Source organism: Suricata suricatta, chromosome 14 (assembly GCF_006229205.1).
Source record: "Suricata suricatta isolate VVHF042 chromosome 14, meerkat_22Aug2017_6uvM2_HiC, whole genome shotgun sequence".
Taxonomy (NCBI): Eukaryota; Metazoa; Chordata; class Mammalia; order Carnivora; family Herpestidae; genus Suricata; species Suricata suricatta.
In genome coordinates, this window is record NC_043713.1 from 73,975,030 (window position 1) to 73,999,942 (window position 24,913).

General features: G+C 52.3%; 1 protein-coding gene across 3 annotated transcripts in view; it reads left to right on the plus strand.

Annotated features, from left to right (window-relative positions):
- The first annotated feature begins 6 nt into the window (after positions 1-6).
- Positions 7-24,913, plus strand: part of PXN (paxillin) — a 46,927-nt gene continuing 22,020 nt past the window's right edge. For all 3 annotated transcript variants that reach the window (XM_029921856.1, XM_029921853.1, XM_029921854.1), the window contains exon 1: positions 7-112. In XM_029921856.1, coding sequence (XP_029777716.1) covers positions 100-112 — 13 coding nt within the window. In that variant the 5' untranslated portion in view covers positions 7-99. The remainder of the gene's footprint in view (positions 113-24,913) is intronic.

Here is a 24,913-nt window from a genome sequence, read left to right on the forward strand (position 1 = left end):
CGAGGCTCGCGGCGGAAAAGTTGCCGGGCGGAGAGGAGCGGCCCCGGGACGGGCAGCTAGGGCGACGCCAAGCCGGCTCCCGGCGCCCGCGGTCCCGCCATGGACGACCTCGGTGAGTGAGCGGGAGGTCGAGGGAGGAGGCTGCGAGGGGCGCGCGGCCCCGGGCCGGGCGGGAGCGAGCGGGCGAGCGGCAGGGGCTGCGGGATCCCTCCTCTGGCGGCCCGTGTCCCGGCTCTGCTAGCTGCCTGCTGGTTCTCCGCGGGGCCGGGATCCCGGGCCGGGCCTGAGTCCTGGGCCAGACCGGCCCCGCCGCTGTCCTCACAGCCGCCACCCCTGCCTCGGGGACGGCTCCACCTCCGGACCTGGGACCTCGGGGACCCACCCCCATCTCCCAGATCTGCCCCAGGGGCCGGCTTGCGCCTCAGGGACCCGCCTCGTCCGCCCCAGGGACGGACAGCCGCTGCCGGCACCGCACCACCTCCTCGCGCTGTGGGACCCTCCCTTCACAGACCGCTCCCCCAACCCCCACCTCACTGAGCCGGCCGCCCAACTCGGGGAACAGCTGCCTAAACTCCCGGTTGGTCCCTCATTTCCAGGACCTGCTCCCGCCCCTTTGAGGCCCGCCGCTTCACCGACAGGCACCCCCACTTCAGGGATAGCCCCTCCAAGCCCACCCTTTTCATTTCACAAGTTGGAGGTGAGCCTCCGATGACCACATCCCCACAAAGACAACCACTCCCCACCCCAGGTCTGGGCACCCTGTTTCTTGGGCTGCTCACTCCATTTGTGGATCGTCCTGTCCACTCTGTGGGCCAGCCCCTCCCCTTTCCTATCACAGATCAGCCTAATCCTGGAAGAGAAAGCTGGGGAGACGTGATTCTTCCCCCACTCCCAACGTCTGGTGCAGTGCCAGGGGAATGCGGTGGGAAGTGGGCCCCGAGGTATGGCCATCTCTGGGCTTGTCCCGGGCTGGCAGAGCTCCCCCACCCTCCAGCATCAAACCTTGCTGGAGGCTGCACAGGTAAAGAGGCCAGGATGCCCAGAACAGAGTTTTACTGTTTTCATGTTATCGGAGCTCCAAAACTACCCTTTTCGGTGCAGTGTAGATGTGGTGTTAAGGGCAGGAAGAAAGTATCTCCTGAAACCAGACACGGAACCCGAGGAGGTTGAGGCCAGGGTTCTAGGAATGCATTGAGTGGCCTGAACCCTATAGTGAGAGAGTTCACGTCTTCACTGTCCCTCCCCTTCATGCCTGTAGCTGGAGGGCCTCCGAGCCTGGGAGGTGGGGGGTGGGGGGAGTTTCTTCTCTGTAGGAGCCTTGTCTTCCCTCTCTGGACTGTGGGTGGCTTGTGTGACCACTGATACTTTCTCTGTCCCAGGCTCTGAGGAGCAGATTCATCAGACAGCACTGACGGGCCTCCCCCAAGTGCACAGGGGCACTAAGTTAAGACTGGCTATTTGTAGGCACTGGACTTCCAAGCGGACAGGGAAGAGGACCGCCAGCTTCCTTTTGAGAAAGATTGGGGCGCCACTGGGAGATCCCGGTGCTGGGGATGGTGGCCAGTCCTGCCTGTTTTGCGGAGTGCGATGCCTGCCAAGCATGGTTCTCTGCCTTCGGGTCAGGCTTGGCACCCATTTTTCCAACATCAGGTTGGCATGCCTTGCAGGCAGGTTTTTTTTGTTGTTGCCCCACCCCCCCACACACACATAAAAGATAAGCTGAAAGGAGGCTGGGGGTCGTTTTTTGAATCAGGATCTAAAAGTCTTGATGCTTTCCCAGCCGGAACTGGGGAGCAGAGTTACAGTTTCTGAAATGCTGATGTGGTTCTGTTGCTTGTGTGCGGTCCCTCCCACATGGTGCTATTTGAAGGTTTGAGAAGGTTGTGTAGAGTTTGCTGTCGAGTCCAGAATTCCTGTCCTCTGACCATCTTCCATTTAGGGCCAGGAGACAGAGCTAGTCTCGGGGAAAGAGAGGACAGTGGTAGAGGGGGGTGGCAGGATTTGAAATTTACTGTTTATGGAGGGCTTCCCCATACCTCAACATGTCCCGCCCTAACAGCAGCCCTTCATAAGAGCCCCTTAGGGCCACTGCTATCATCGCTGCCTCCCTTCTTGGGAGTCAGAGAGGTTGATTCACTTTCCCAAGTCTGCACAGCCACAGAATGACACAGCCGTGACTAGAAAGAAGCCCAGGACCTGCAGCTCTCATGGAGCCAGAGGCCTTCCTTCCTGAGGAGGGGGCGAGTGGGATGTGAAGGAGGGGCCACAGTGGGTGACAGTTGCCACCTGTAACTTCTGCCGCCTTCTAGCCTTCCAGCGCGGACTCCGCAGTTGTTTCTGGGCTGCCCAACTTCCTTGGCCTAAGCTCCTGGGAGGCCAGCCACGCCTGGCTGCCCCGGAGTCCCGAGCCCCAGGGTGGGAGCAATGGGGCGAGCAGGATGGGGGAGAGGAATTTGCCTCTGTGCTCAGGCCCCATCAGCTGTCTGGATGGCTGCTCAACACACTGCCTGTCAGCTGTTTTCCTTAGTTTGGGTGGACACAAAGGCCAGGCCTCTTGTTTTCATTTTTCTCCTGAGAGTGCTCTCAGCTGTGAGCCTCCTGGTCCCTGAAACGAGAGAGGTTATGTGGCAAGGCTACAGGGGGCAGAGACTCTGTTTTTTTGGTCTCAAAACAAAAATTGGGGAACTCTTCCCTCCCCTTAGCTTCTGGTGACAGACTCACCATGTGCTGTTTAATAAGTTACAAATTTATCGCTCTTTGGGCAGAAAAACATAAACACTGCCTTTGCCTGTGTGTTCTCTCCACTTTGTACTGCGAGGTGGCTGCTGGTGGCTTTTCCCATTACTGTTTGGATGCTGGTTTGGCCCAGAGTCTGCCCTGTTGCGTTCTGGCTGGAGTTTCCTGGACAGAGCTTCCACAACACTGGGATGCACTCCGATTACGGGTTCTGCCCCAACTGCTCAGGCTCCCCTCATCCGTGTTCCTAGTGCACTTGGGGGGCTGTGACCACAGCTGTGGTCTAGTAATGGTCACGTGTGCTTAATGGGAGCCAGGCATTGGACTCAGCTCTTTACGGATATGATCACCACCATTCGGAGAGGGAGGTGTTTTATCTCCGCCTTACAGATGTGGAAACCTGAGCTCTGGGAGGCTCATGGGGGGGAAGCCGGGATTGGAACCCAGACTGATCCAATTCCAGCTCCGGTCATCTAAATCATAATGAAGTTAAATGCTCAGCGAGGTGACTAACTGGAGGATGAGCCTTGAGCCTGCTGAGTAATTGCTAGTTACCTTTGAAATTTGGGCGCTGGGGGCATCCCTAGGAATGGCCTCCGCGGCAAAGGGTAGGTCCAGTTGAGACCTTGACAGCTTTGCCTTCCAGTCTCTTTCAGGGGTAACAGCCAGCTGTTGGCAATGCCAGTTGCTGCTAGAATCTGGACATGTCTTCCTTCAGCTTCTCAGCAGTCTGGACCCTCTGAAAAACAGTGCTTCATTGTCCTTAGGGGGAGTGCTAGGGGGGCAGGGGAGTTGCCTGGGGCATTCCGGGCTATGGAGCCTCCCTGTTTCCATGGAAAGTCTGGACTTGGGGCTTGTCTGTCTGTGGTGTCTCTGTGTGTTAGGCCAGGGTCAGGGCACCCAGCTGCTGGGCCTGAGGCAGGGGCGGCTGTGGAGTGACGGTGTGTCCACGTCAGCATCAGATCTTCTTCTGGGCGGTGCACCTCGAGGGGCAGAGCTGGGCTCCAGACCCTGGTGTGATTGAGTCCTAAGCAGGTGCTCTTTCGTGGTGCTTCGCTGTCTGGCTGGGCAGTCTCAGCCCAGCGTGGAGAGGTTTGGGCTGCTCTGCCGTTTTGGGTTGGAGGTCTTCCAAGGGAACATCACAGCATTCCCTCCAGCGTCCCCAGTGATGGCCCTGAATTGTGAGGCTGGGGGTCCTTGGTAGGAGAGGCCTACGAAAAGCCAGAATTACCACTGAGAGCAGCGCCCCACCCCCGTGTTCACATTTTGCGTGGAGTTTGCTGACCCCCCCAAGGGCCTATTACCTTGCTCCAAGGCCAGAGAGTTGAAAGACTTCCTCCTACCTTCATGCTCATTCCAGCTCTTCCCTGTGTTGTTCTGGTCTCAGTGCCTTCACTAATAACAAACACCTGTAGAACTCTTTCTCATGTTTAATGAGCACTTACTGTGTACAGACACTGCTGGGCACTTTACACATTGTTTCATTGACTCATGTCGGCTGTAGGAGGCACAGGTTCTATTATTAGTGCTACTACCACTACCACCCATTTTACAGATGATGAAACTGAGGTACAGAGGGGGTTAGCCTTCTTGCCCAAGTTCTATTAGCTTGAATGGCAGGGCTGGGGTTTAAATGCAGACTTGGGCTTGTAACAATTTTTATACCTCTGTTCGTGATACTGGATGGGATCTTGGTTGCCTGTTGGTTTGATTGTGATCCATTTCTAGGATGCTAAATGCTTTTTCTGGCCCCTCCCCACACCCCACATTCTCTGTTCGGGTCTCCCACATCTATCTTGCTTGCTGCTCCCTGTGGCTTCTTCCCTGGTTGGAATCAAGCTCTCTGTGCCCCTGCTCCATCCATACTCGCTCCCTTCTTCATTCAGGTGTTTGTCCATGGCTACGCCACCCCTTTCCAGGGCAGAAAGTTGTTGAAAACTTTTAAGGTGAAGAATTGAGGATGCCCTCTGGGTGGGAGAGACAGAGAGAAGGAAGTAGGGGACTGAGTTTTCCCAGAAACCTTGACAGAGCACCTGGTTAAAGGGGTGTCTCCTCACCCAGGATGGGCCCAGAACCTCCCCAGCCATGGGGTCCACTTTTCCTCTTCAGCTGGGGTCTTGTTGGGAGTCTCGTATCTGGCCTGGAGTGTGCGTTCACGTCCTGATGAGTCTTCCAACTAACGAACTGATTGCCTAACCAGTGGGCCTGAGGGCTGGCCTCTCCAGGGAGGCCGTGGATGCTGGGCCAGAGGCAGGCCGAATGTGTGGTTGGCCAGGCCCAGCAGAGCCCCTGGTGGCCAAGTTTTCCCTTAAAGACAGCCTTTTAATGCTTATTTCTTGTGTGATTGTGGTATTGTGGTTTTATGGTAGAATATTGTCACTGTTAGGGGCATGTTAAAAGTGTTTGGGAGTAAAACGTCATGATGTCTGCAACTCAGTTTTAAATGCTGGAATAAAAAAAGGAGGTGTATACATATACAAAATTGCAAAGTGCTTTTTTTTTTTTTTAAAGTTTATTTATTTAGTTTGAGAGAGAAAGGGAGAGAACAAGCAAGAGAAGGGCAGAGAGTGAGAATCCCAAGTGGGCTCCTTGCTGTCAGGGCAGAGCCTAGCATGAAGCTCCATTTCACAAACCATGAGCTCATGACCTGAGCTGGGATGAAGAGTCAGGGACTTAACTGACTGGGCCGCTCAGGCGCCCCCTGAATGGCACCGTAATGACTGAATCTAGGTAGAGGACATATGGCTGCTTCTTGAACTGGTCTTCCAACTTCTCTGTATGTTTAGACACTTTCATGATGACAAGTTGGAAAAAAGTAAGAAAAGACTTTTTTCCTTAGTGGGCTCAGGGTTATTCAACCCGGGGTGTTGTTCATAAGTGTTCACCTGTGATTCTCAGCCGCCCGTGACTCTGCGCAGGTGGTGACTGCGTGGGTAGATGGGAGCCAGGCGGGCCTGGGGTGAAAATGACTGACTGCTAACTCTCAGCTTGGGTGGGGGCACATAGCCACGGTGCCCCGTGCAGAAAAAAGGACAGTGCCAGCCCGAGACAGACAGCTTCCACAGTGTGGAGGCAGCCTCCGGGGTTATTTTGGGTGTGGTGACATTAATGAGATCAGGGTCAGGGCGAGGGAGATGCTGGGCTCTGGTTTGGAGTTTGGAGAGGGTTGCCTGGGTGGGATGCAGCTCTAAAGAAGAGCTTCTGGGCAGCTGGAGCCTGGGGGGAGGGGATGAAATGCCATTTGCTTCACATCATGAACCTCTTATCTGTGGCCAAAAGAACACCACTAGCCTGTGGGCAGCGTGGGCCAGAGTGGCCCCGGGCTCTTGCTTGCAGCCCAGATCTGGCTCTCCAGTTGTCCAGACTTCAGGCTTCCTCTCCTGGAACCTCCACTCCCAGGTCCCTCTTGTTTTGTGCTTACTCAAAGCTGGGCCACTTGCGCCTCCCATCTGTTTGGGAGAAAGAGCTTGGATTTGGGCGCCGGCGGCCCTCTTGGCTTTGAGGGCCTGGTACCCACGAGAAACATTTTGGGCAGCCAGCAGACTCTTGTAAGGGGAGCTCTTCGCCCAAGGGTCTTCTCTGAGACTCCTGTCCGGCTGCCGGCGTGCGAGGGTGCAGAGGCTGGCCGCCTGGTAGGGATCAAGGGATCTTCCTAGTGAGGTCTCCCAGTGGTGTGTCATGGCCTTTCTCTGCCTGTTTGAAACGCAGCACGATGTGTGTTTTATGGGGGGAGGGGTGGTGCTGTGAGGAAGCTGTATGTAATTCTTGGCTGGGACTCAGGTAATTGTTTTAATGAAATGGAATGCAGCTTATTCAGAACTCACTTGGCAGAGACAGCCATGTTCTGTTCTGTTTTCTTGTTGGGGAGAGGGGCCTGCGCATTTCCAGCTGTTTTGAATAGTGGAACCTCGGGTGAGCACGGAGGTGGGCGGAAGTCTCTGGGGAGCTCTTTTTGGTCCGCTCACGGGTCCTCAGGCTGCCTGGGACTCCTCTGGGCAGCAAGCAGTCTGTGGACCCTTTTGAGTGAGCCTTGGAGGCCCGGGTCTCCCGCTGATGGAAAAGTCCTGGTGAAGGCTGGCTGTAAAATGGGCCTACAAGCCTGCCTCCTGCGTCTTCGGGGGTCCATGGGAGACGAGGGATGTGGGGGTGCCTGGCACATGGCAGAGACAACGTCCACGCTGTCCGCTCCTTCGCCCCACACATCTCTCTCCTTCTCAGCACCTTTTATGACTTCTGCTGCCTCTCTCCCCGCATACACCCCACCAGACCTGGCTCCCTTTTTCTTTTGCTTCCCTCTCTTTATCTGTCTGCCCGGTCCAACTTCCTCATCACCTCTTACTCCTTTTCTGTTTTTAACACAGCCTGAGCCATTCTTTCGTGTTTTCTCTTTTTCTAAGAATGCATCCCATTCTTTTTTATTTTTATTTATTTATTTATTATTTTTTATTTTTGAGAGAGAAAGAGCGAGAATGAGCGGGGGAGGGGCAGAGAGAGAAGGGGACAGAGGATCTGAAGCTGCGGACAGCAGAGAGCCTGGACAGCAGAGAGACCGCCGTGGGGCTCGAACTTACTAACTATGAGACCAGGGCCTGAGCTGAAAGCAAAGGCTTAACTGACTAAGCCCCCCAGGCATCACTGCATCCCATCCTTCCGTGGCTGTATTTCCCCTCCCTCCCTTGAGATCCTTTTCTCCACGGACACCTCCAACCCCCAGCTCCCTTCCCTGTGTTCTTCTCTGCTGCCTTTGTGGGGGCGCCTCTGTTATTCCAGAGGCTTCTGCTGGCTCCCTGTTTTTCTCCTAGGTGCCTAGGCCAGTTTATCTACTTGTGTGACTCCTTTTGTCACTTGTGTGTTGGCGACTCCTAAATTTATATTTCCACCCCTGACATGGATTCCATTGTGCAGATTCTTCCGGCCTGCATGCCACCAAAGACCGCTCATTTCCTTCTCACTCTCTCTTCTTGGCCTCATCCGTTGTCTGCTTTCTCTGTCACTGTCCCCTCTCTTCTCTGGGCCTGTGTGCAATCATGGGCCTTTGTGCAACACTTTGAGATTTAGGCAACATTTTCATGTGCTTCCTCATTTTTGATACGATTCTGACAAGAAGCCTTGGGGGTGGGTGGTAGTTTTCCCTGTTAGAGAGGAGGAAGCTGTAACTGCTGCCCCAGGGACTCTGAGAAACGAGACACACCCAGTATCACCACACATCCTGATGCAAGAGCTTGACCTTAGAGCCTGACCTTAGATCTTCTGGCACCAAACCCATTCTCTTTCTGGTTCTTCCTGCTGGCTCCACAGGTTGGATTTTGGCCTGCTTGGCCATCGTAGTATTTAAAAATATTCTAGGGGCGCCTGGGTGGCACAGTCAGTTAAGCTTCTGACTCTTGGTTTCGGCTCAGGTCACAATCTTACGGTTTTCTGAGTTGGAGCCCCTTGTCGGGCTCTGTACTGGCAGTGAGGAGCCTGCCTGGGATTCTCTCTCCTCTTTCTGTCCCCCCCTCACACTATCTCTGTCTCTCTCAAAATAAATAAATAAACTTTAAAAAAATCTTAAAAAAAAATTCCAAACTACAGTTGTCCCTTAAACAACATGGATTTGAACTGTGTGGGTCAACTTATATGTGGTTTTATTTTTTAATTTTTTCAATGTTTTTTATTTTGAGAGAGAGAGACAGCACGAACAGGGAAGGGTCAGAGAGAGAGGGAGACACAAAATCAGAAGCAGGCTCCAGGCTCTGAGCTGTCAGCACAGAGCTTGACGCGGGGCTGGCATCCATGAACCGAACCATGAGATCCTGACCTGAGCTGAAGCCGGATGCTCAACCGACCGAGCCACCCAGGCGCCCCTCTTTTTAATACATAAATATAGTACAGGGACTCCTGGGTGTCTCAGTTGGTTAAGTGGACGTCTTTGGTTCAGGACATGATCTCATGATTCGTGAGTTCAGGCCCCACGTCGGGTCTTCTGCTCTCAACTGGCAGCCTGCTTTGGATCTTCTGTCCCCCTCTCTCTGCACCTCCCTCCCTCAAATAAATAAACGTTAAAAAAAAAAAAAAGAATACTCTCTTTTTGCCCTGTGTTTATGGCAAACACAGAGTTGCTTAGTCTCAGTGCTTTCTTTCTTTAAGATTTTATTTTCTTTTTAATTTTTTCAACATTTATTTATTTTTGAGAGACAGCATAATTGGGGGATGAGTAGAGAGAGAATGAGGTGCAGAATCTGAAGCAGGCTCCAGGCTCTGAGCTGTCAGCACCGAGCTTGACACGGGGCTCGAACTCACAAATTGTGAGTTCATGTCCTGAGCCGAAGTTGGATACTTAACTGACTGAGCCACCCAGGCTCCCCGAGATTTTATTTATATATTTATTTAAAAGTAACCTCTACCCCAACGTGGGGCTCGAACTTACAACCTTGAGACAAGAGTCGCACATTACCAGCTGAGCCAGCCAGGCTCCCCATCTAGGGGCTTTCTTAAACTGCATTCTCCAAGTTAGAGGACCACTTCCGAGCACTTAGCTCCTCGCAGAGTCTGGATCCTTGTCTGAGTTGCAGAAAATTGCCTCCTCACCTGACTGTCTCCTCTCCTCCTCACCTGGCTCCCCTCTTCCTCCTCCTGGAAGATCTCTGCAGCTGTGACCTTGAGAAGGCTTTTTTTTCTGGTTCAACCCAGCCAGCCTCTTGATCCACCCACTTCAGTGTAACTTCACAAATCTATAAAAACTGGGCTTTAGTCTCCCCCTCTGCCTGGTAGGCCCCTTCAAGAGAGGCATCTTATCTGCCTCAGTGCCCAGGACAGCTCCACTCTTTGCAGTTTAGCTTAATATTTGGTGGTGGTTGATGGGTATGAGCTGCGGACACCTGCGGTGATGCCAGTCCCCCAGCACACCCCTTCATCTGCTGGAGAATCTGAGCAAGAGACACTCTGCATTCCAGGCTGGTGGGGAGACAGCACAGTGCCATGGACATCAGCCACTCAAGGGTCGGAATCATTGCTGCCACTTGCTACCTGTGTGACTGCGGCAGGTCGCCTTACACCCTCAGCCTCAGTGAAACAGGCACATTTTTTGAAATGCCGTAGAGCACTTAATAAATCATAAGGATTGTTATGATTCCTTCTTGGACTGATCTAGATATCGCTTTGGGGCCTTGGCTTTCTTTGTCACCCCTCCACCTTGCCCGTCTGCTACCCGTGCTTGCCGTGGCCTTGGTGGCGAACATTTAGTGCCCATGACAGCTGGGCCTGAGGGAGGAATCTCACGTGGGTTATCTCCTGGCAGGATGGGATTTGGGACTCTTCTTGGCCCCGTGGGGTAGAAGCCAGGGGGCGCAGTTCTGCGGATGAACCCGTTGTTCCCTAGTGCTTGGGGGTGTCACATTGGGTTTTGGTTAAATGGCATTTCCTTTCCCCAGAGCCTCTTTGGTGGCTTTGGGGAGGAAGTGGCTGGGGAAGGAGGTCATTCGGTGGCTTCGTTTATACTAATTGCTCATCTAACGCTAACGTTTGAGACGTGTCACAGAGAGCCTGTGTGAGATGCTCTGTGACCCCACCAAAACCTCGAAGGATGGGGCTAGGCCAGTGAGGCGCCTCGTAGCATAGAGAAAGGGAGAGTTTGGTTTTTTGGACCATGAACTGAGGTTTTTGTCAGTTGAGTGAGCCCAGCTAATAGCAAGAAGCTGGCTCACTGGCTGCTTCTGTGCCTTTTTAGGGGCATTCAGTCTGTTAGGTCAGCCCTGGGCCCCATTAGGAGGCAGAAGTGGCTCAAAGAATCCTGGCCAGCTTTTCCTCGCTCTCTGTTTCCAGGAACATTCCTCTTCCTTAGGTGGAGATGGGGGTGTCCCGTGGGCTGCTCTTGGTTTCCTCTGGCCTTGCCATCCCCCGCCCCTGGACTCCTGGCCTGGCTGACCCACCGGGGTGGTTTCTCATATCTGCCGAGCTCTAGGACAGCCAAGTCGGGCTGGTCCCCTGGGGTGGGCTTGAAGGAGAGGCCATGGCTTCTGGGAAACTACACTTGTGCCTCACAGACCTGACATGGCTACCTTCCTGGGCTTGCCTGGTCACATGCTGCCTGTCTTGGAAAGTTCTTGTTTGGTCACCAGGTGCCTGTCTTGGCCCCATGAGTGGATGTGTGATTTCCTTACCGTTTCTTAGTAGTGTCAGCCTAGCTGCACCCTTGGGGTGAGCTGCTGGGAGAGTGGGGTGGCCGCATTTCCTCCCTGCCTCACCGCCTCAGATGGCCTCCTCCCCTCTCTCCTGAACTTTCCAAGGATTCCTGCCCCTTCTCACTCATGGGAAGTCAGCACTTGAAGTCCTTTTGCCTGCCTGAGGCAGTCATGCGGGAAACAAGCTGGGGAAAGAAGAGAAGTGTCACCTGGAGGTGGTTGTCACAGCTTCCTGTGGTTACTTGTGGTCATCTGCTTCCAAACATCCTGTTTGTGCCCCAAGAGCAGCGAGAACACTGACCTGGAGACAGCTGTTCTCTGCCTGGCTTCATTCACAGGCTTGGGGGCCGGGGGTGTCACAGTCCATCTGTCCCCAGGGACCCTTGGTTTGCTGGTTTGTTGGCTGTTGCTGGTGTTGCTGGTGGCACTGCCTTTTGGCGTCTCTAGCTTGGACTTCGTCTCTGCTGTGCCCTTCCTCCTCTCCCTGCTCCTGCCCATGAGATTTGCCCTCTGAGTGTTCTGTTGGGCGTGATCAGCCAGTGCTCAGCTTTCTGGGGCCCTGGACTGATCCAGTGTTCCATAGACCCTTCCCGACGCTTCCAGAACTAGAAGGAGTCTTAGGATGTCCCCTGTGGGTGTGTGTGTGGGGAGGCTTCAGCCCATCACCTTCCTCAGTAAGAGTGACTCACTTTTTATCGGTTTATATATTGAACTTTTATCAATTGCACAAGGAGTTTTGTGGCTTTAAAAAAAATGTTTATTTTTGAGAGAGAGAGAGGGAGGGGGAGAAAGGCAGAGACTCCCACGTAGGCTCGGTACTGCCCATGCGGAGCCCAATTTGGGGCTCAAATTCATGAACCATGATATGATGACCTGAACCGAAACCAAGAGTCAGATGCTTAACATACTGAGCCACATAGGTGCCCCAGCTTTAAAAAAAAAAAAAAAGAAAAGAAAATAATAGTGTAAAAACATTGGAAAATCACTTATAAGGTTCAATCCACGTGTTTTATAGGTGGACAAACTTAGGTCCTCTTAGGTGAAAGCAGTTGTGCAGAACACTTAGTAACCTGTGCTTTTTCCTCTTATTTGCCCTTTTTGGCAAATATGTAGGGTCCTAGTTTTCCTCATTTCTAGAACTACACACTTTGCCACAGTGTAACCCTAAGCTTTCTTTTCTCTAGGGACCTTTCTCAGGCCATCTTGTATCTGATACTGTTACTTCCTTTTGTAAGAGTTTTTATGTCAAAAAAGTATAGGCTTATCATATATAAATTATAACCTTATTATATATATTATATATATATATACGACACAGGAGTGAAAGTCCTTTGTCCTTTCTCCACCAGGAGTATCTAGTAACTATTGTTAATCATTTAATGTGTATCTTTCCCAGCCATTTTCTGTACATTTATAAACCTGTAAGCATACATATGATACATATATCCTTCACCGTGTTTTGCGTTTTTTTTAACTAAGGTTAAATTCACATAACATACAACTAACCATTTTAACATGTACAATTCAGGGGCTCCTGGGTGCCTCAGTTAGTTTAGCTCTGACTTCGGCTCAGGTCATGATTTCATGGTTCGTGAGTTCAAGCCCAGCATTGGGCTCTATGCTGACAGCTCAGGGCTTGGAGCTTGCTTCAGATTCTGTGTTTCCCCCCCTCTCTCTGCCCCAGCCCTGTTTATGCACACTCTCTCTATCAAAAACATAAACATTAAAAATGTAAAGCGTACAATTCAGTGGCATTTAGTACATCCACAGTTTGTGCAGTGATCACCTCTGTCGAGTTCCAGCACATTTTCATCACCCCCACAGGAGTCCCTGTAAGCGGTCGGCGGTCTAGCAGTCTTTCCCTCTCCTTCCTCCCTCCTCCCAGCCCCTGGCAAGCACTAATCTGCTTTCTCTCTCTATGGGTTTGCCTGTTCTGGATGTTTCATATAAGTGGAATCTTATGATACATGGCCTTTTGTGATTGGCTTCTTTCATTCAGTGTAATGTTTTTGAGGTTCATGCATGTTGGTAGCATGAATCAATACTTCATTCCTTTTTATGACTGAATAATATTACGTTGTATGGATATATACCATGTTTTGTTTATTCATTCATCAGTTGATGCATATTTGGGTGGTTTCCACCTCTTTACTGTTGTGCTGATGTGAACGTTTGTGTTCAAGTTTTTATTTGCCTATCTGTTTTCAGCTCTTCTGGTTTATGCCTCTTTATTGCTTTTAAAGTTTATTTTTCTAGGGGCGCCTGGGTTGCTCAGTGGGGTAAGCATCCAACTCTTGATTTCAGCTCAGACGTTGGTCTCATGGTTCTTGGGATTGAGCCACACATCGGGTTCTGCGCTGACAGCGCAGAGATGCTTGGGATTCTCTTCCTCTCTGCCCTTCCCTTGCACTCTACCCCCCGTGTCTCTTTCTGTCTCAAAAATAAATAAACGTTAAAGAAAGCAAGAAAACCACTGGGGAGTGTGGTGTGAGCTGAAGTGCGTCCCTCCCTCTGGGGGAGGTTTGTAGGCCCAGCAAAAGGAAGGGAGCCTTTCCTGCTGTGTGGCCACTCCTCAGCCCCTCTGCTTCGGTGAACAAAAGCCTGGGGTCCCTTGTCTTCCTCAGACCAGCAAGCAGTCTGTTGGCCCAGTCTCTTGTTGCTTTCTAGCTCTTGGGTTCTTTTTTTTCTTTCTTTTTAAAAAAATTTTTTTAAATGTTTATTTATTTTTGAGAGAGAGAGAGACAGAGAGAGAGAGAGACAGACAGACAGAGAGACAGAGAGCAAGTGGGGGTGGGGCAGAGAGAGAGAGAGAGAGAGAGAGAGAGAGAGAGAGAATCTGAAGCAGGCTCCAGGCTCCGAGCTGTCAGCATGGAGCCCAATGTGGGGCTCAATCCCAAGAACCATGCTCTAAGTGCAAAGCCAGACACGGGTCGTGAACCCACAAACTGCCAGATCATGACCTGAGCCGAAATCAAGAGTCAGACACTTAACTGACTGAGCCACCCAGGCACCCCTCAGTTATTGGTCTTTCTTTTCTTCTTCTTCTTTTTTTAATGTTTATTTGAGACCGAGAGAGACAGAGTGCAAGTGGAGGAGGAGCAGAGAGCTAAGGAGATGCAGAATCTGAAGCAGGCTCCAGGCTCTGAGCTGTTAGCACAGAGGCTGATGTGGGTTTTGAATCCACAGACTGTGAGATCATGGTCTGAGCCGAAGTTGGATGCTTAACTGACTGAGCCACCCAGATGCCCCTGATCTTTCTTAATAAGAGAGTTGAAATCCCCGTGTATGGTTATGGATTCATCTCTTTTTCCTTTCAATTCTCTCCCTCTTTCCTTCACCTAGTTTGAAACTCTGTTACCAGATATATATGCATTTAGGACAGTTACATGATGAATTCACCTCTTTATCATTATGAAATGTCCTTCCTTGTCTCTGGTAATATTCTTGCTTGGGAGTCTACCTCATCTGGTAGTAACAGAACCCATCCAGCTTTCTTGTTGGTGTAGTATGTTTTTTTATCCATTGTTTTATGCATATCAAACTGGTCAGGTCTGTTCATCTGTATCTTTGTAAGTAAACTGTTTCATACAGATAGCACATAGGGAATCTTGCATTTTTATCCAGCCTTACAATCTCTACCCTTTTTTTTTTTAAGTGTATTTATTTTGAGAGAGAGAGAGATTGAACACAAGTGTGAGCAGGGGAGTGAATGTGTGAGCAAGGGGAGGGGTAGAGAGGGAGGGAGAGAGAATCCCCCAAGCAGGCGCTGTGCTGTTGGTGCAGAGCCTGACATAGGGCTCAACACCACGAACCGTGAGATCATGACTGAGTCAAAATGAAGAGCCATATGCGTAACTTACTCAGCCACCCAGGTGCTCCTGGTGCCCCTGTTCCTTTTTTTTTTTTTTTTTTAAAGTAAGCTGTATGCCCAGTGTGGGGCTGGAAGTCATGACCCTGAGATCAAGAGTCAGATGCTTGACCGATTGAGCCAGCGAGGTGCCCCTATACCCTCTGTTCGTTCTTCTTCTCCTGCTTTCTTTTGGAAAAGGATTCCATTGAATCTTCACTATTGGCTTATTTAGCCATACTTCATTGGTTTACCTTTTTTAGTGGTTGCTGTATGGTACACAGGTATAACTCAACACAGTCTACCTTTGAGTCATATCCTCTTCCTGTCCTTTGTGTTGCTCTTGTCCTAAGTTTTACTTCTATGTATAGTATATCATAAAGTTCACTCTGTGTTGTTAGGCAAATTTACTGTTCCTGGTACTCTCTGCTCCTTTCTGAAAAGGGCCTTTTAAAATCTAAAGAAATTTAACAAAACTGTTTGCAAAACCTTCCCTCGCCTTACTTCTCCCTTTTCAAAAACTTGTTTTTCTCTGGCTAGTTTTCCCTGCCCATAGAGCTTCCCCCAGCACCACTGTCTTCTGTGTATTCTTTGTGGTCATCTGTGGCTCCGTCACCATAATCAATGATGCTATCAGGCGCTCCAGGCTGCAGAGCCCCTGACTGGTGTTGCTAACACATTCCAGCGGCACACGTTTCAGAAAATCTTCACATTCCAGCATATGTCTCCTGCCCCCACGGCCCCTGGGGAGAGGTGTGACCAATGAGATCTGGCAGGCATTAGGGCTGCCATCCTCCCTGTTCCTTCTTGCCCTGTCACTTGCTAATGCCCCTCCTCCTCTTCCTCCAGCACCAACTGAAAGTGCCCAGGTCCTGACTCTGCCTGGGTTACCCAGGTGCCTCCCTCCTGGGAGCCAGCCCACCTCACCAACTCCCTCTCCCCCACCGATGGAGAAAGCTAGACAGGCCACACAGATTCTGAGCCACCCAGGTGTCCCTAAGTTTATTTACTTAAGTACCCACAAGGGGCTGCTGTATTCTGGCCACAAAGTTTTGCGGAGGGGCGCCTGGGTGGCTCAGTTGGTTGAGCGTCCAGCTTTGGCTCAGGTCATGATCTCACGGTTTGTGGGCTCAAGCCCCGTGTTGGGCTTTGTGCTGACAGCTAGCTCAGAGCCTGGAGCCTGCTTCAGATTCTGTGTCTCCCTCTCTCTCTGACCCTCCCCTGCTCACACTGTCTCTGTCTCTCAAAAATAAATAAAAACCATAAAAAAAAAAGTCTTGCGGAGTGTTCCGCTTATTTTTTTTTAAGTTTATTTATTCATTTAAATGTTTATTTGTTTTGAGAGAGAGAGACAGAGAGTTAACAGAGGAAGGACAGAGAGAGACACACACACAAAATCTGAAGCAGGCTCCAGGCTCTGAGATGGTAACTAAGAGCCCCACTCAGGGCTTGAACCCACAAACTGCGAGATTATGACCTGAGCTGAAGTCAGATTCTGAGCCACCCAGGTGCCCCTAAGTTTATTTACTTATTTGGAGAGAGAGGGAAAGAGAATCACCAGCAGGCTCCACACTGTCAGCATGGAGTCAGACGTGGGGCTCGAACTCAGGAACCGTGAGATCATGACCTGAGCTGAAGTCTAACACTGAACCAACTGAGCCACCTGGGTGCCCCATCCTTTTTTTTTTTTTTTTTTTTTTTTAAGGGTGAGAATGGTGCCAGTTGGGGGACGGATGGTGGTAACTAGATTACGGGAGAGGGAAATTTCTGGGGTTAGACGAACAGAGAGGTTTGGGCCCTGTTTGCATGTGCTGCTCACCCTCACTGTGCTCTGCCTGTAGTGAGTGCTTGTGGAAGAGGCACGGACTGAGGTGCTAGGTACGTCTCTGCAGCAGATGGGCTTGGTGGGGTCATTCATTCGTCTACCACCTGTCCATGGAGCTCCTGGTACGTTCTAGGCCCTGCTCAATGTGAGGAGGTGAAGATAGATGAAGACACACATCCTGCTTTCCCTGGCTCTCACAGGCTGGTGGGGACATAGACACTTAGGGGGACAGTTCTTACCAGTGGGACATACGCTGTCATAGGGGAAGTACATGGTGCTTTGGGAACCCAAGGAGAGGAGCCTTGAACGTTGTGCTGGAAGTGTGGTCAGGGAGGGCTTCCTGAAGGAAATGGTATCCTAAGCCAACTCTTTGCTGTGTTTATTTTAATTGGGATGTTGACATTTACAAAAGCCACAAACCTTCATCCTTTAAATAGATAGCCATTCCATAATAAGATTTGGGAATCTCTTCTAGAAAACCACACATTCTTTTTTTTTTTTTTTTTTACGTTTATTTATTTATTTTGAGAGAGAGTGTACAAGCGGGAAAGGGGCAGAGAAAGGAGAGAGAGAATCTCAAGCAGGCTGAGTGCCATCAGCGCAGAGCCCAGGACAGGGCTCAGACTCGTGAACTGTGAGATCATGACTTGAGGCAAAGCCAAGAGTCAGATGTTCAACCGACTGAGCCAACCAGGTGCACAAAGCAGACTCTTTCTATCCTCATGTTGCAGAAGAGGACACTGAACTGTGTTGGGTGTCCAGGGATAAGAAAAGATTTAGCCTGGAAAAGAAGACAAGAGGGCGGTCTAGGCACAGGGAACAACACGCGCAAAGGGCTGGGAGAGGGGAGGCTTTTGTGCACGTGTGCTGGGTTTATTGGCTGTGATTTGGCACACTGTGTCCTCCCAGCTCATCTGACAAACTAATCAAACAGCTGAGCTTCAAGGCCAAGGACAGTCACTGGCCTTTGCTTCCACAGTGGAATGATCTTCTGAGGTGGCCTCGGTATGACAGCTGAGCTGGAGCCAGCCTCTGGGTCTGCTTTCACCCTCGGGTCAGGTGCTGGGCTCTGTCCATGCAAACTGCCTGGGCTTGGCTGGGGCCCTGGGCCAGTTCGGAAGGGCATTTCCCCGAGAGTTTGGGGCCTGAGATTTTGTCCTGGGCCTGCTGGCCCCAGTGGTGAGCCCATGTGCTCACATGGCAGGAAGGCCTGGTTCCTGTGATAACAGGCTTGGCCTAGCCCCTCTTCCGGAGAGGACGCTGTCAGGGATGGAGCTACCTTTGTATTTGGATTTCAGGGCAGACTTCACCAACAGTGGGCCAAGCGGGGGAACCCGTGATATTAACCGGACACTCTGAGGACCCCCAAAGCAGACTGCCTGTGGTTTACACCTCCTGCAGGGGGCCCGGCTGTGAAAACCACTTTTTTACAAAGGAAGAACAAATTGGAGTGGTGCTACTGTATCATTTCCCAACCAGCTACCTTCTGGGCCCTTGAGAGATTCATGGGTGACACGGCCAAGGGAAAAGAAAGGCCCTGGGGCCTGGCTCAGTGGCCCCGTGTCCTGCCGGTCCTCGGTTGCCGACCCTTCCACGCTCCTCCTTGGCCTCCTGCTCCTCCGCCTGTCTCGCAATCTCATCTGGTGGATGTTCCGTCCTCCCACAGGAAACAAACGTGGGAGACATCTGTGCCTCCCTCTTTCCCCCGAGCCACTCAATTACTAGGTCCCGTTGACTTTACCTAGTTTTATCTGGAGCGCTCTTCTAGTCAAGCACCCCCCTTCCCTTCCCTCCTGCACACACAGCCTGAGTGATCCGGAGTGCAAGCCTGGTCCTGCCTTCCCTGCCGACAGCCTCGCATGGCCCTTCTAAGTCCAGACTCCGCCAACAGGCCCTGGGTCCTTGACTCCTGTTCCGCCAAGCTGGGGCTTGTGCTCTGGGCTCCAGCCCTCTCCGTCTGCCAGGCTGTTTCTCATATCTGCCTCTGCTCCTTCGTGGGCCTGGAAAGCTCCTCTTTCCTTATGATGGTCTTTCGCTAGTCAGCGCTCCCTGGGGATAGACACCGTATGTAACTTTGTCCCCCCAGAGCTCAGCATGGCGCCCGTGCCTCCTACTTGCTGATGGACTTTACTGGAGCCACCTCTGGTAAAGATGAGATGGCACCCAGGGGGACGGCTGGAGGGGCGGAGGAGGCAGGTGGGGCAGCTGTGCGGAACTTACCCATTTTCAAGGTTAGCCTTGGATATCCAAATGGGGCTGTCCCGGCCCAATTTGTGCCTTCTGAATGGTGGTGGCTTTGCTGGAGAGAAGTGTGGGTGCACTGCCTGGGTCAGTGCCTAGCAAGGCTCATTCCAGAAATTCCAGTCACCTGGGATTGAGGCAGAGATGAGGCTGCTTCAGCTCCAGGCGATCAGACTTGTCTTCAAAGGACCTGACAGTGAGTTGAAGGCACGGAGTGGCCACCGTCAGTCCTTGTTCCCTGCAGTGGTTTCACCTCTGTGGATCCCCAACCCCTTTGGACCACGAATACTATGAACTGTCTCCCTAGAGTAATGCTGTGGGGACGCGCATAAGACATTCTGTGTATAATTTCAGGTGTCTGCACCTCCCCCAGATGGCCATCTGTGAGTTCTCTGCTTCTGCTGTCAGGTGAAGCTCCCTTGCTGTGGGGGCTTTCTGCTTCTCCTGCCCTGGAAGGGGGAATGAGGGCTCCGTTTGTCCCACAGGTGGGGAGCTGAGCTGAGTCAGCAAGTGGAGGGGGATTGTGCGGCCCGGTGCACGCCACCCTGTGCAGGCAAGCACGTGTCCTGCCTGACACTCAGGACCCCTGGAGGAAGTCCAGCACAGACTTGTGTCAGTGCTGCTCCAAAGGCTGGGCTGCTTGCCCCACTTAGAAGTTAGGGCCTTTAGATGGGCATTGTGGCAGGGACTAGCCCGGCCCATCCCTAGCCTCCTTCCTCCGAGCTTGGATTGTTGGGAACGGGTGGTAGTGAGGCCGGGAGGGTAGACTTCGGGCTGGACCCCTGGGAGGACTAGTGGTGCGTGCCCTTCCTCCTATTGGCTTTATGTGCTGAACTCCCCGTGCCCTGACACAGGGCGCTCTGGATGTTCCTACTTGGCAAGTCTTTGAACTTGGGGACAGCTTTGAAGCCAGGGAGGGAGATCACAGTTTTGGTTGGGTCCTTCACAAGCGTTTTAGCTTCTTAGCCAAGATCTCCTGTTGGCAGAGACCAGCGATCAGCCCTTGTGTATTCACAGCTGGATCTGGGGGGGCCCACACCTGCTCAGGTGGGGCAGTCAGGGATGTCAGCTTTGGGGGTGGAACAGCCACTCAGCTCTTGTCTGCCACCTGCTGTCACCTAGTGAGGTAGGTAGGAATGACAAGTATGGACTGTGTGCCTGTGATATGCCAGATATACTTTTTTTTTTTTTGTCATGTGTGTGTGTGTGTGTGTGTGTGTGTGTATAAAGTTTGAGATAGAGATAGAGTGCGAATGGGGGAGGGGCAGAGAGCCAGGGAGACACAGAACCCAAAGCAGGCTTCCGGCTGTGAGCTGTCAGCACAGAGCCTGACTGTGCTCCATGGCAGGAACTGTGAGATCAAAACCTGAGCTGAAGTTGGACGCCTAACGCACTGAGCCACCCAGACGCCCCTCTTTTTTTTTTTCTTCTTTTAACGTTTATTCATTTTTGAGAGAGAGATAGAGCAGGGAAAGGACATAGAGAGAAAGTGGGAAACACAGGATTGGAAGCAGGCTCCAGGCTCTGAGCTGTCAGCACAGCCTGACACAGGGCTCTAACCCACGAACTGTGAGATCATGGCCTGAGCCGATGGTGGAGGCTTACCTGATGGCCCCAGATATGTTTCCTATTTGTTATCGGAGTTGTTCCTCCACAAGGCTTGAGCAAGGCCAGGGGACTCCACAGTCTGCATGATGTAAGGGGCCGGCTCTGTAGGTAAGGGAAGGGGGCTCACAGAGGTGCGGTGCTAGCAGGGGCCGAGCTGGGACTTGAGCCAAGGTTGTTCAACTGTGAAACCCACACTACGTTGTATTGCAAGAAATACAACCACATTCGTGTGGGGAATGGGGCACAGCCTGCAGGCCCTGGGCTGGTAACCTTTGCTGTATTCTCTGTGCCTTCCTTCCCCCCTCCCTTCCCCCTCCTCTTGGATGGAGAAGAATCAGAGTTCATTGCTGAAAGAGATCTTGAAAGATTATCTGGGCCAACCCTTAGCCATTTATGGTGCCTATTTCACCAAAAAGATAGGGAGGTGTGGAAAGGTGAGGAACAGTGAAGTGTGCACTCGAGGGTCCAGGCTCATGGGCCAGAGCAGTGTGGGCTCGGCCCAGCCACTCCTGGGGGGCCTGGTCCCCAGCTCTAGAGGCTACGGGCACTTGTCTGCCACTCCACGCTGGGCTGCCCCTGGCTCCAAGGGTGTCGTGGCCTCTGAGCTCTTCTCTCAAAAGAGCTAGACACTACAGGGAGAGTGCTGTGGCTACCCTTTGTGTCTGGGTTTTAAAATTTGTCCCTGTCACATAGAAACTGGAGTCATTGTTCATAGTCAGTGAGATTTGACCTCCTCCCATCTCTCTTCCTACTTCAGCTAGCTGTTGGGGGTGCGGGGGAAGAACATGGAATCGGGTCAGGCAGCCCCCACCCCAACCAAGGGACAGTGCCCATGGAGGAAGATGCCATAGTTTGGGGCATGACAGGGTGGGGTGGGCGGTGACCGAGACTTCTCTGTTGAAAAGGAAAAACAGTGGTGTTGGATCAGCTCCCCGACTTGCTTGGTGACCACTTCCTTTCTAGACAAGAGGCATATAGGAGGAGAGGCAGCAGCCTCACTGGCAGGCTTGTTCAGGTCTGAGGTGGTCGGGTTAACCACGAGGCTCCCTGGTTTTCAGACAGTTCTTTGAGTGCAGAAATACTGGATTTCATGCCTGGTCCATCCTTGGGAGGTTTAGACCAGGAGTGTGCAGGCCACACGCACTGCCAGGCACAGAGCAGGCACTGTGAGTGCAGAATAATGGGGTTCAGTGCTCCTGACTCATGCTGACCCACCCCTGGCCCCAGTTGAGGCTTCCCCTTGGCCCCTCAGGGTCAGAAAGCATTCCCTGCCCACACTGCAGAGCCTAGCGCCCTGTGGAGAGATATAAATGGTCTATCTGAACAGTTACCTAGATCATCACCTCAGAGTGTTGTTTATATTAGAAGAGGTTCCCCCGGTTCAAATCCAGCTTCCAAGCAAGGCCTTGGAGTATTCTGTATGTGTACCTGAGGGGCTTCCCATGTGAGGATTTTGGGCATTATGGCTGCGCACTGCTGTTGCCATCTGCTCTGGTTGGATTCCCAGAACCTCCGAGTGTCTCCTGCAATAAAATCCAAATCAGCACTGAGGTGGATACTTCCCCCTCCTCCCCATCAGTTGCCTGGTGTACCAGCTGGGCCTGGTGGAGGGAGGCCAGCCTTGCCAAGTCAAGGGTCCCTGGGACCCTCTCTCCTGCATGAGCCCTCAGGCATGGAGGCTTGGTGTCTGCCTCACTGCTGCCTCAGCTCTGCAGTTGGTGGGCTTCTTGCAGGGTCTTACTTTGGTTCTCTTTCCACCCTGTTTCCATCCTTATCTTGCAGACTTCTTACAGGGTCTTATTTTGGTTCTGTTCCCACCCTGTCCTCTGCCTCTGCACCTTGATGGCCTTACATGTGGGCCCTACCAGCAAGGCCAACAACCTAGAAGTTTCTCTGGACCTCTTTTGTTTCTGTGAAGTCTGTCTTTTCCTTCTTCTTTTCTATCGTGGTTTCTCAGTGTGACTCTGGTCAGCCAAAGCCAGGAGGACTGTGGCTTCCGTCTGCTCCCTCCCTGTCCAGGACGAGGCTGACTTCCTACTGTGGAGAGTTGGCAGGGATCTGGGCTTCTAGAGAAGTTTGTCTTGCCCTCCACAGGACAATGGCCAGAGGTATTCCTTTTGATAGATTAGTGGCACCGTCCCCCCAAGGCCTGCCACCTGCAAGTGTGGGGAGCTCTGGAGGGACTCAGATGAGACTTGGAGGCTTCTGTGGGTGTGACGGGCCCTCCCTAGACCGTCCATCCCCTTACTTAGGATATGCTGACCGTCATTTGTGACACCAGCTGCCAGATGGTCACTGGAGAATCTCATCTTGCCCAGAATAAAGCAGATGGCTTCCAAAATTTGAGAGACTGAGAAGACCAGGGCTGGATGGCATGGTGCCTCTAGGGAAGTGAAAGTGTCCTTGGAGGTCAGCTGAGGGACGTAGACGCAGCTGGCCGTCTCTCTCTCTCTCTCCCTCCTATCTGCCTCCTTTTCTCAGAGCTCTTGAGTATCTTGGAGAGTGGTTCCAATTTTTGTTCTGCCAGGATGTAACCCCACTGGTGACACTTCCGGCAGTTAAGGATCATTTGCTGCCCATCTTCCTTCCCAAGGGTGCGCCTGGGGCTCTGTGGACTTCTAGCTCTTTCTTTCAAGAAAGCAGACGGAAACATATGTGGGGGAGGATGGACAGTCCTGGACCAATCTTTTTTTTTTTTTTTTTAAGGTTTATATTTGAGAGAGAGAGAGAGAGAGAGAATATGAGCCAGAGAGACACAGAGAAAGAAGGAGAGAGAGAATCCCAAGCATGCTTTGCCCTGTGGGGCTTGATTTCAAAAACTGAAATCATGACCTGAGCTGAAGTTGGGCACTCAACCCACTGAGCCACCCAGGCACCCCTGCCATGGAGTAATCTTGAACCCACTTCAGTTTATTTTCTTAATATTTCAGATTTAAAATTTTTAAAAAATTTTAAACAATTATTATTTTGAGAGAGAGAGACAGAGTGTGAGTGGAGGAGGGGCACAAGGATTGGGAGACACAGAATCCGAAGCAGGCTCCAGGCTCCGAGCTGTCAGCACAGAGCCCGACTCAGGGCTCAAACTCACGACCTGCGTTTTCATGACCTGAGCCGAAGTTGGATGTTTAGCTGACTGAGCCATTCAGGCACCCATCAGTTTATTTTCTAAACTTAAGAGCAGATCAGTTGCAAATGTCAGCAGTTGATGAGGGTTAGCCCAGGACGGTGGTGGCACCCCTTACAGCTGAGAACCAGTGTGAGAACCAGTGCGGGACTGGCTTGTGTTCCCTCCAGCGGGGCGTAGGTGGGGACAGCATTTACAGAGGAAGGAGGCTGGAGGCTGCCACGTTTTTGCTTGGAGGAGTCAGTGCCTGGGCGAGCTGTGTGGCTGTCTCTTAAGGAGATCTAGGTTGACTCTCGGTTGCAGAGTCTAGGCTACCTGGCTGTTCAGTGAGTTCAGCAGAGCCCAGATCAGCTCTCCATCTCCTGATGGTTCTCATGGTGCCTTTGCCTGTTTCTGGTGGGGGCTGAGGAGCCACTGATCTGTCTGTGCTCCCAAACAAATGGCCCAGGCCCCTCTCTCTCATCCAGGGAAGTAAGGTCAGAGGTCAGTGCTTGGGGCAGCCCCATCTTGCATCACGCCACTCAGATCTGGCAGCTGGCAGCGGGCCCGGGAGGGAAATACTCAGGCGGGCAGCCCCGCCGCGCATCTGCCTAGACCACAGCACTGCAACCTTTGAGTGTGGAGCTCTGATTGCCACCACCAGGGGCTCCGCAGCGCCCCAGGGTGCTGCTGGAGACTGAGGGGGCGAAAGGGTAGGGGGTGGGGGGCAGAGAACCGGGGAGACCCAGAGCAAGAGGCCTGGAGGAGGCAGTGGTGGGGCAGCATCCTCGGGGGTGCTGCAGGGGCTCCGGAGACTGCGCCTTAGACTCGGGAGAGAGGTGACAGGCAGAACAAGGGATGGCTACAGGAAGTGGTCACTCCTCTCCCTGTGGAGTGTCATGGAAAGAACATGGATGAGCAGTGCGGTCAGGCAGAGCCGCCCTCGCTGGGGACGCCACTTGCTGGTAGAGTGCACCCATCGGACACCTCTGAGCCTCTTTGTCCTGATCTGTAAGGTGGCATTGTGCGACCAGGCTCCTGGTAGATGCTCTAAGGATCACTTCTCTCCCCCACCCCCTGCCTGGGCTTCTTCCTGGCCCTGTGGACCCATCTTGGGGTTCCTGGGTGGCACACTGCTGGGCTTGGAGCATCAGTGGCAGGAGTAGAGGCTGCCCCGTCCTGGGGTTACTCCTTTGGGAGTTGGGAGACCGAGTTTCTCAGGAGCTGGGGCAGCTCCCGTTGTCACTCTTCCAGGTTCAAAGCCACAGGGCTCTCCCATAGCTGTGACTTCCCCAAAGGCCTGGGGGTGGGGAGTGCAGGAGCCCTGCAGCTTTCCTCTTGTCTCAGTCCTTGCTAGGGAGGCTTTTGGGCTCAGCCAAAGTACTCTGTGG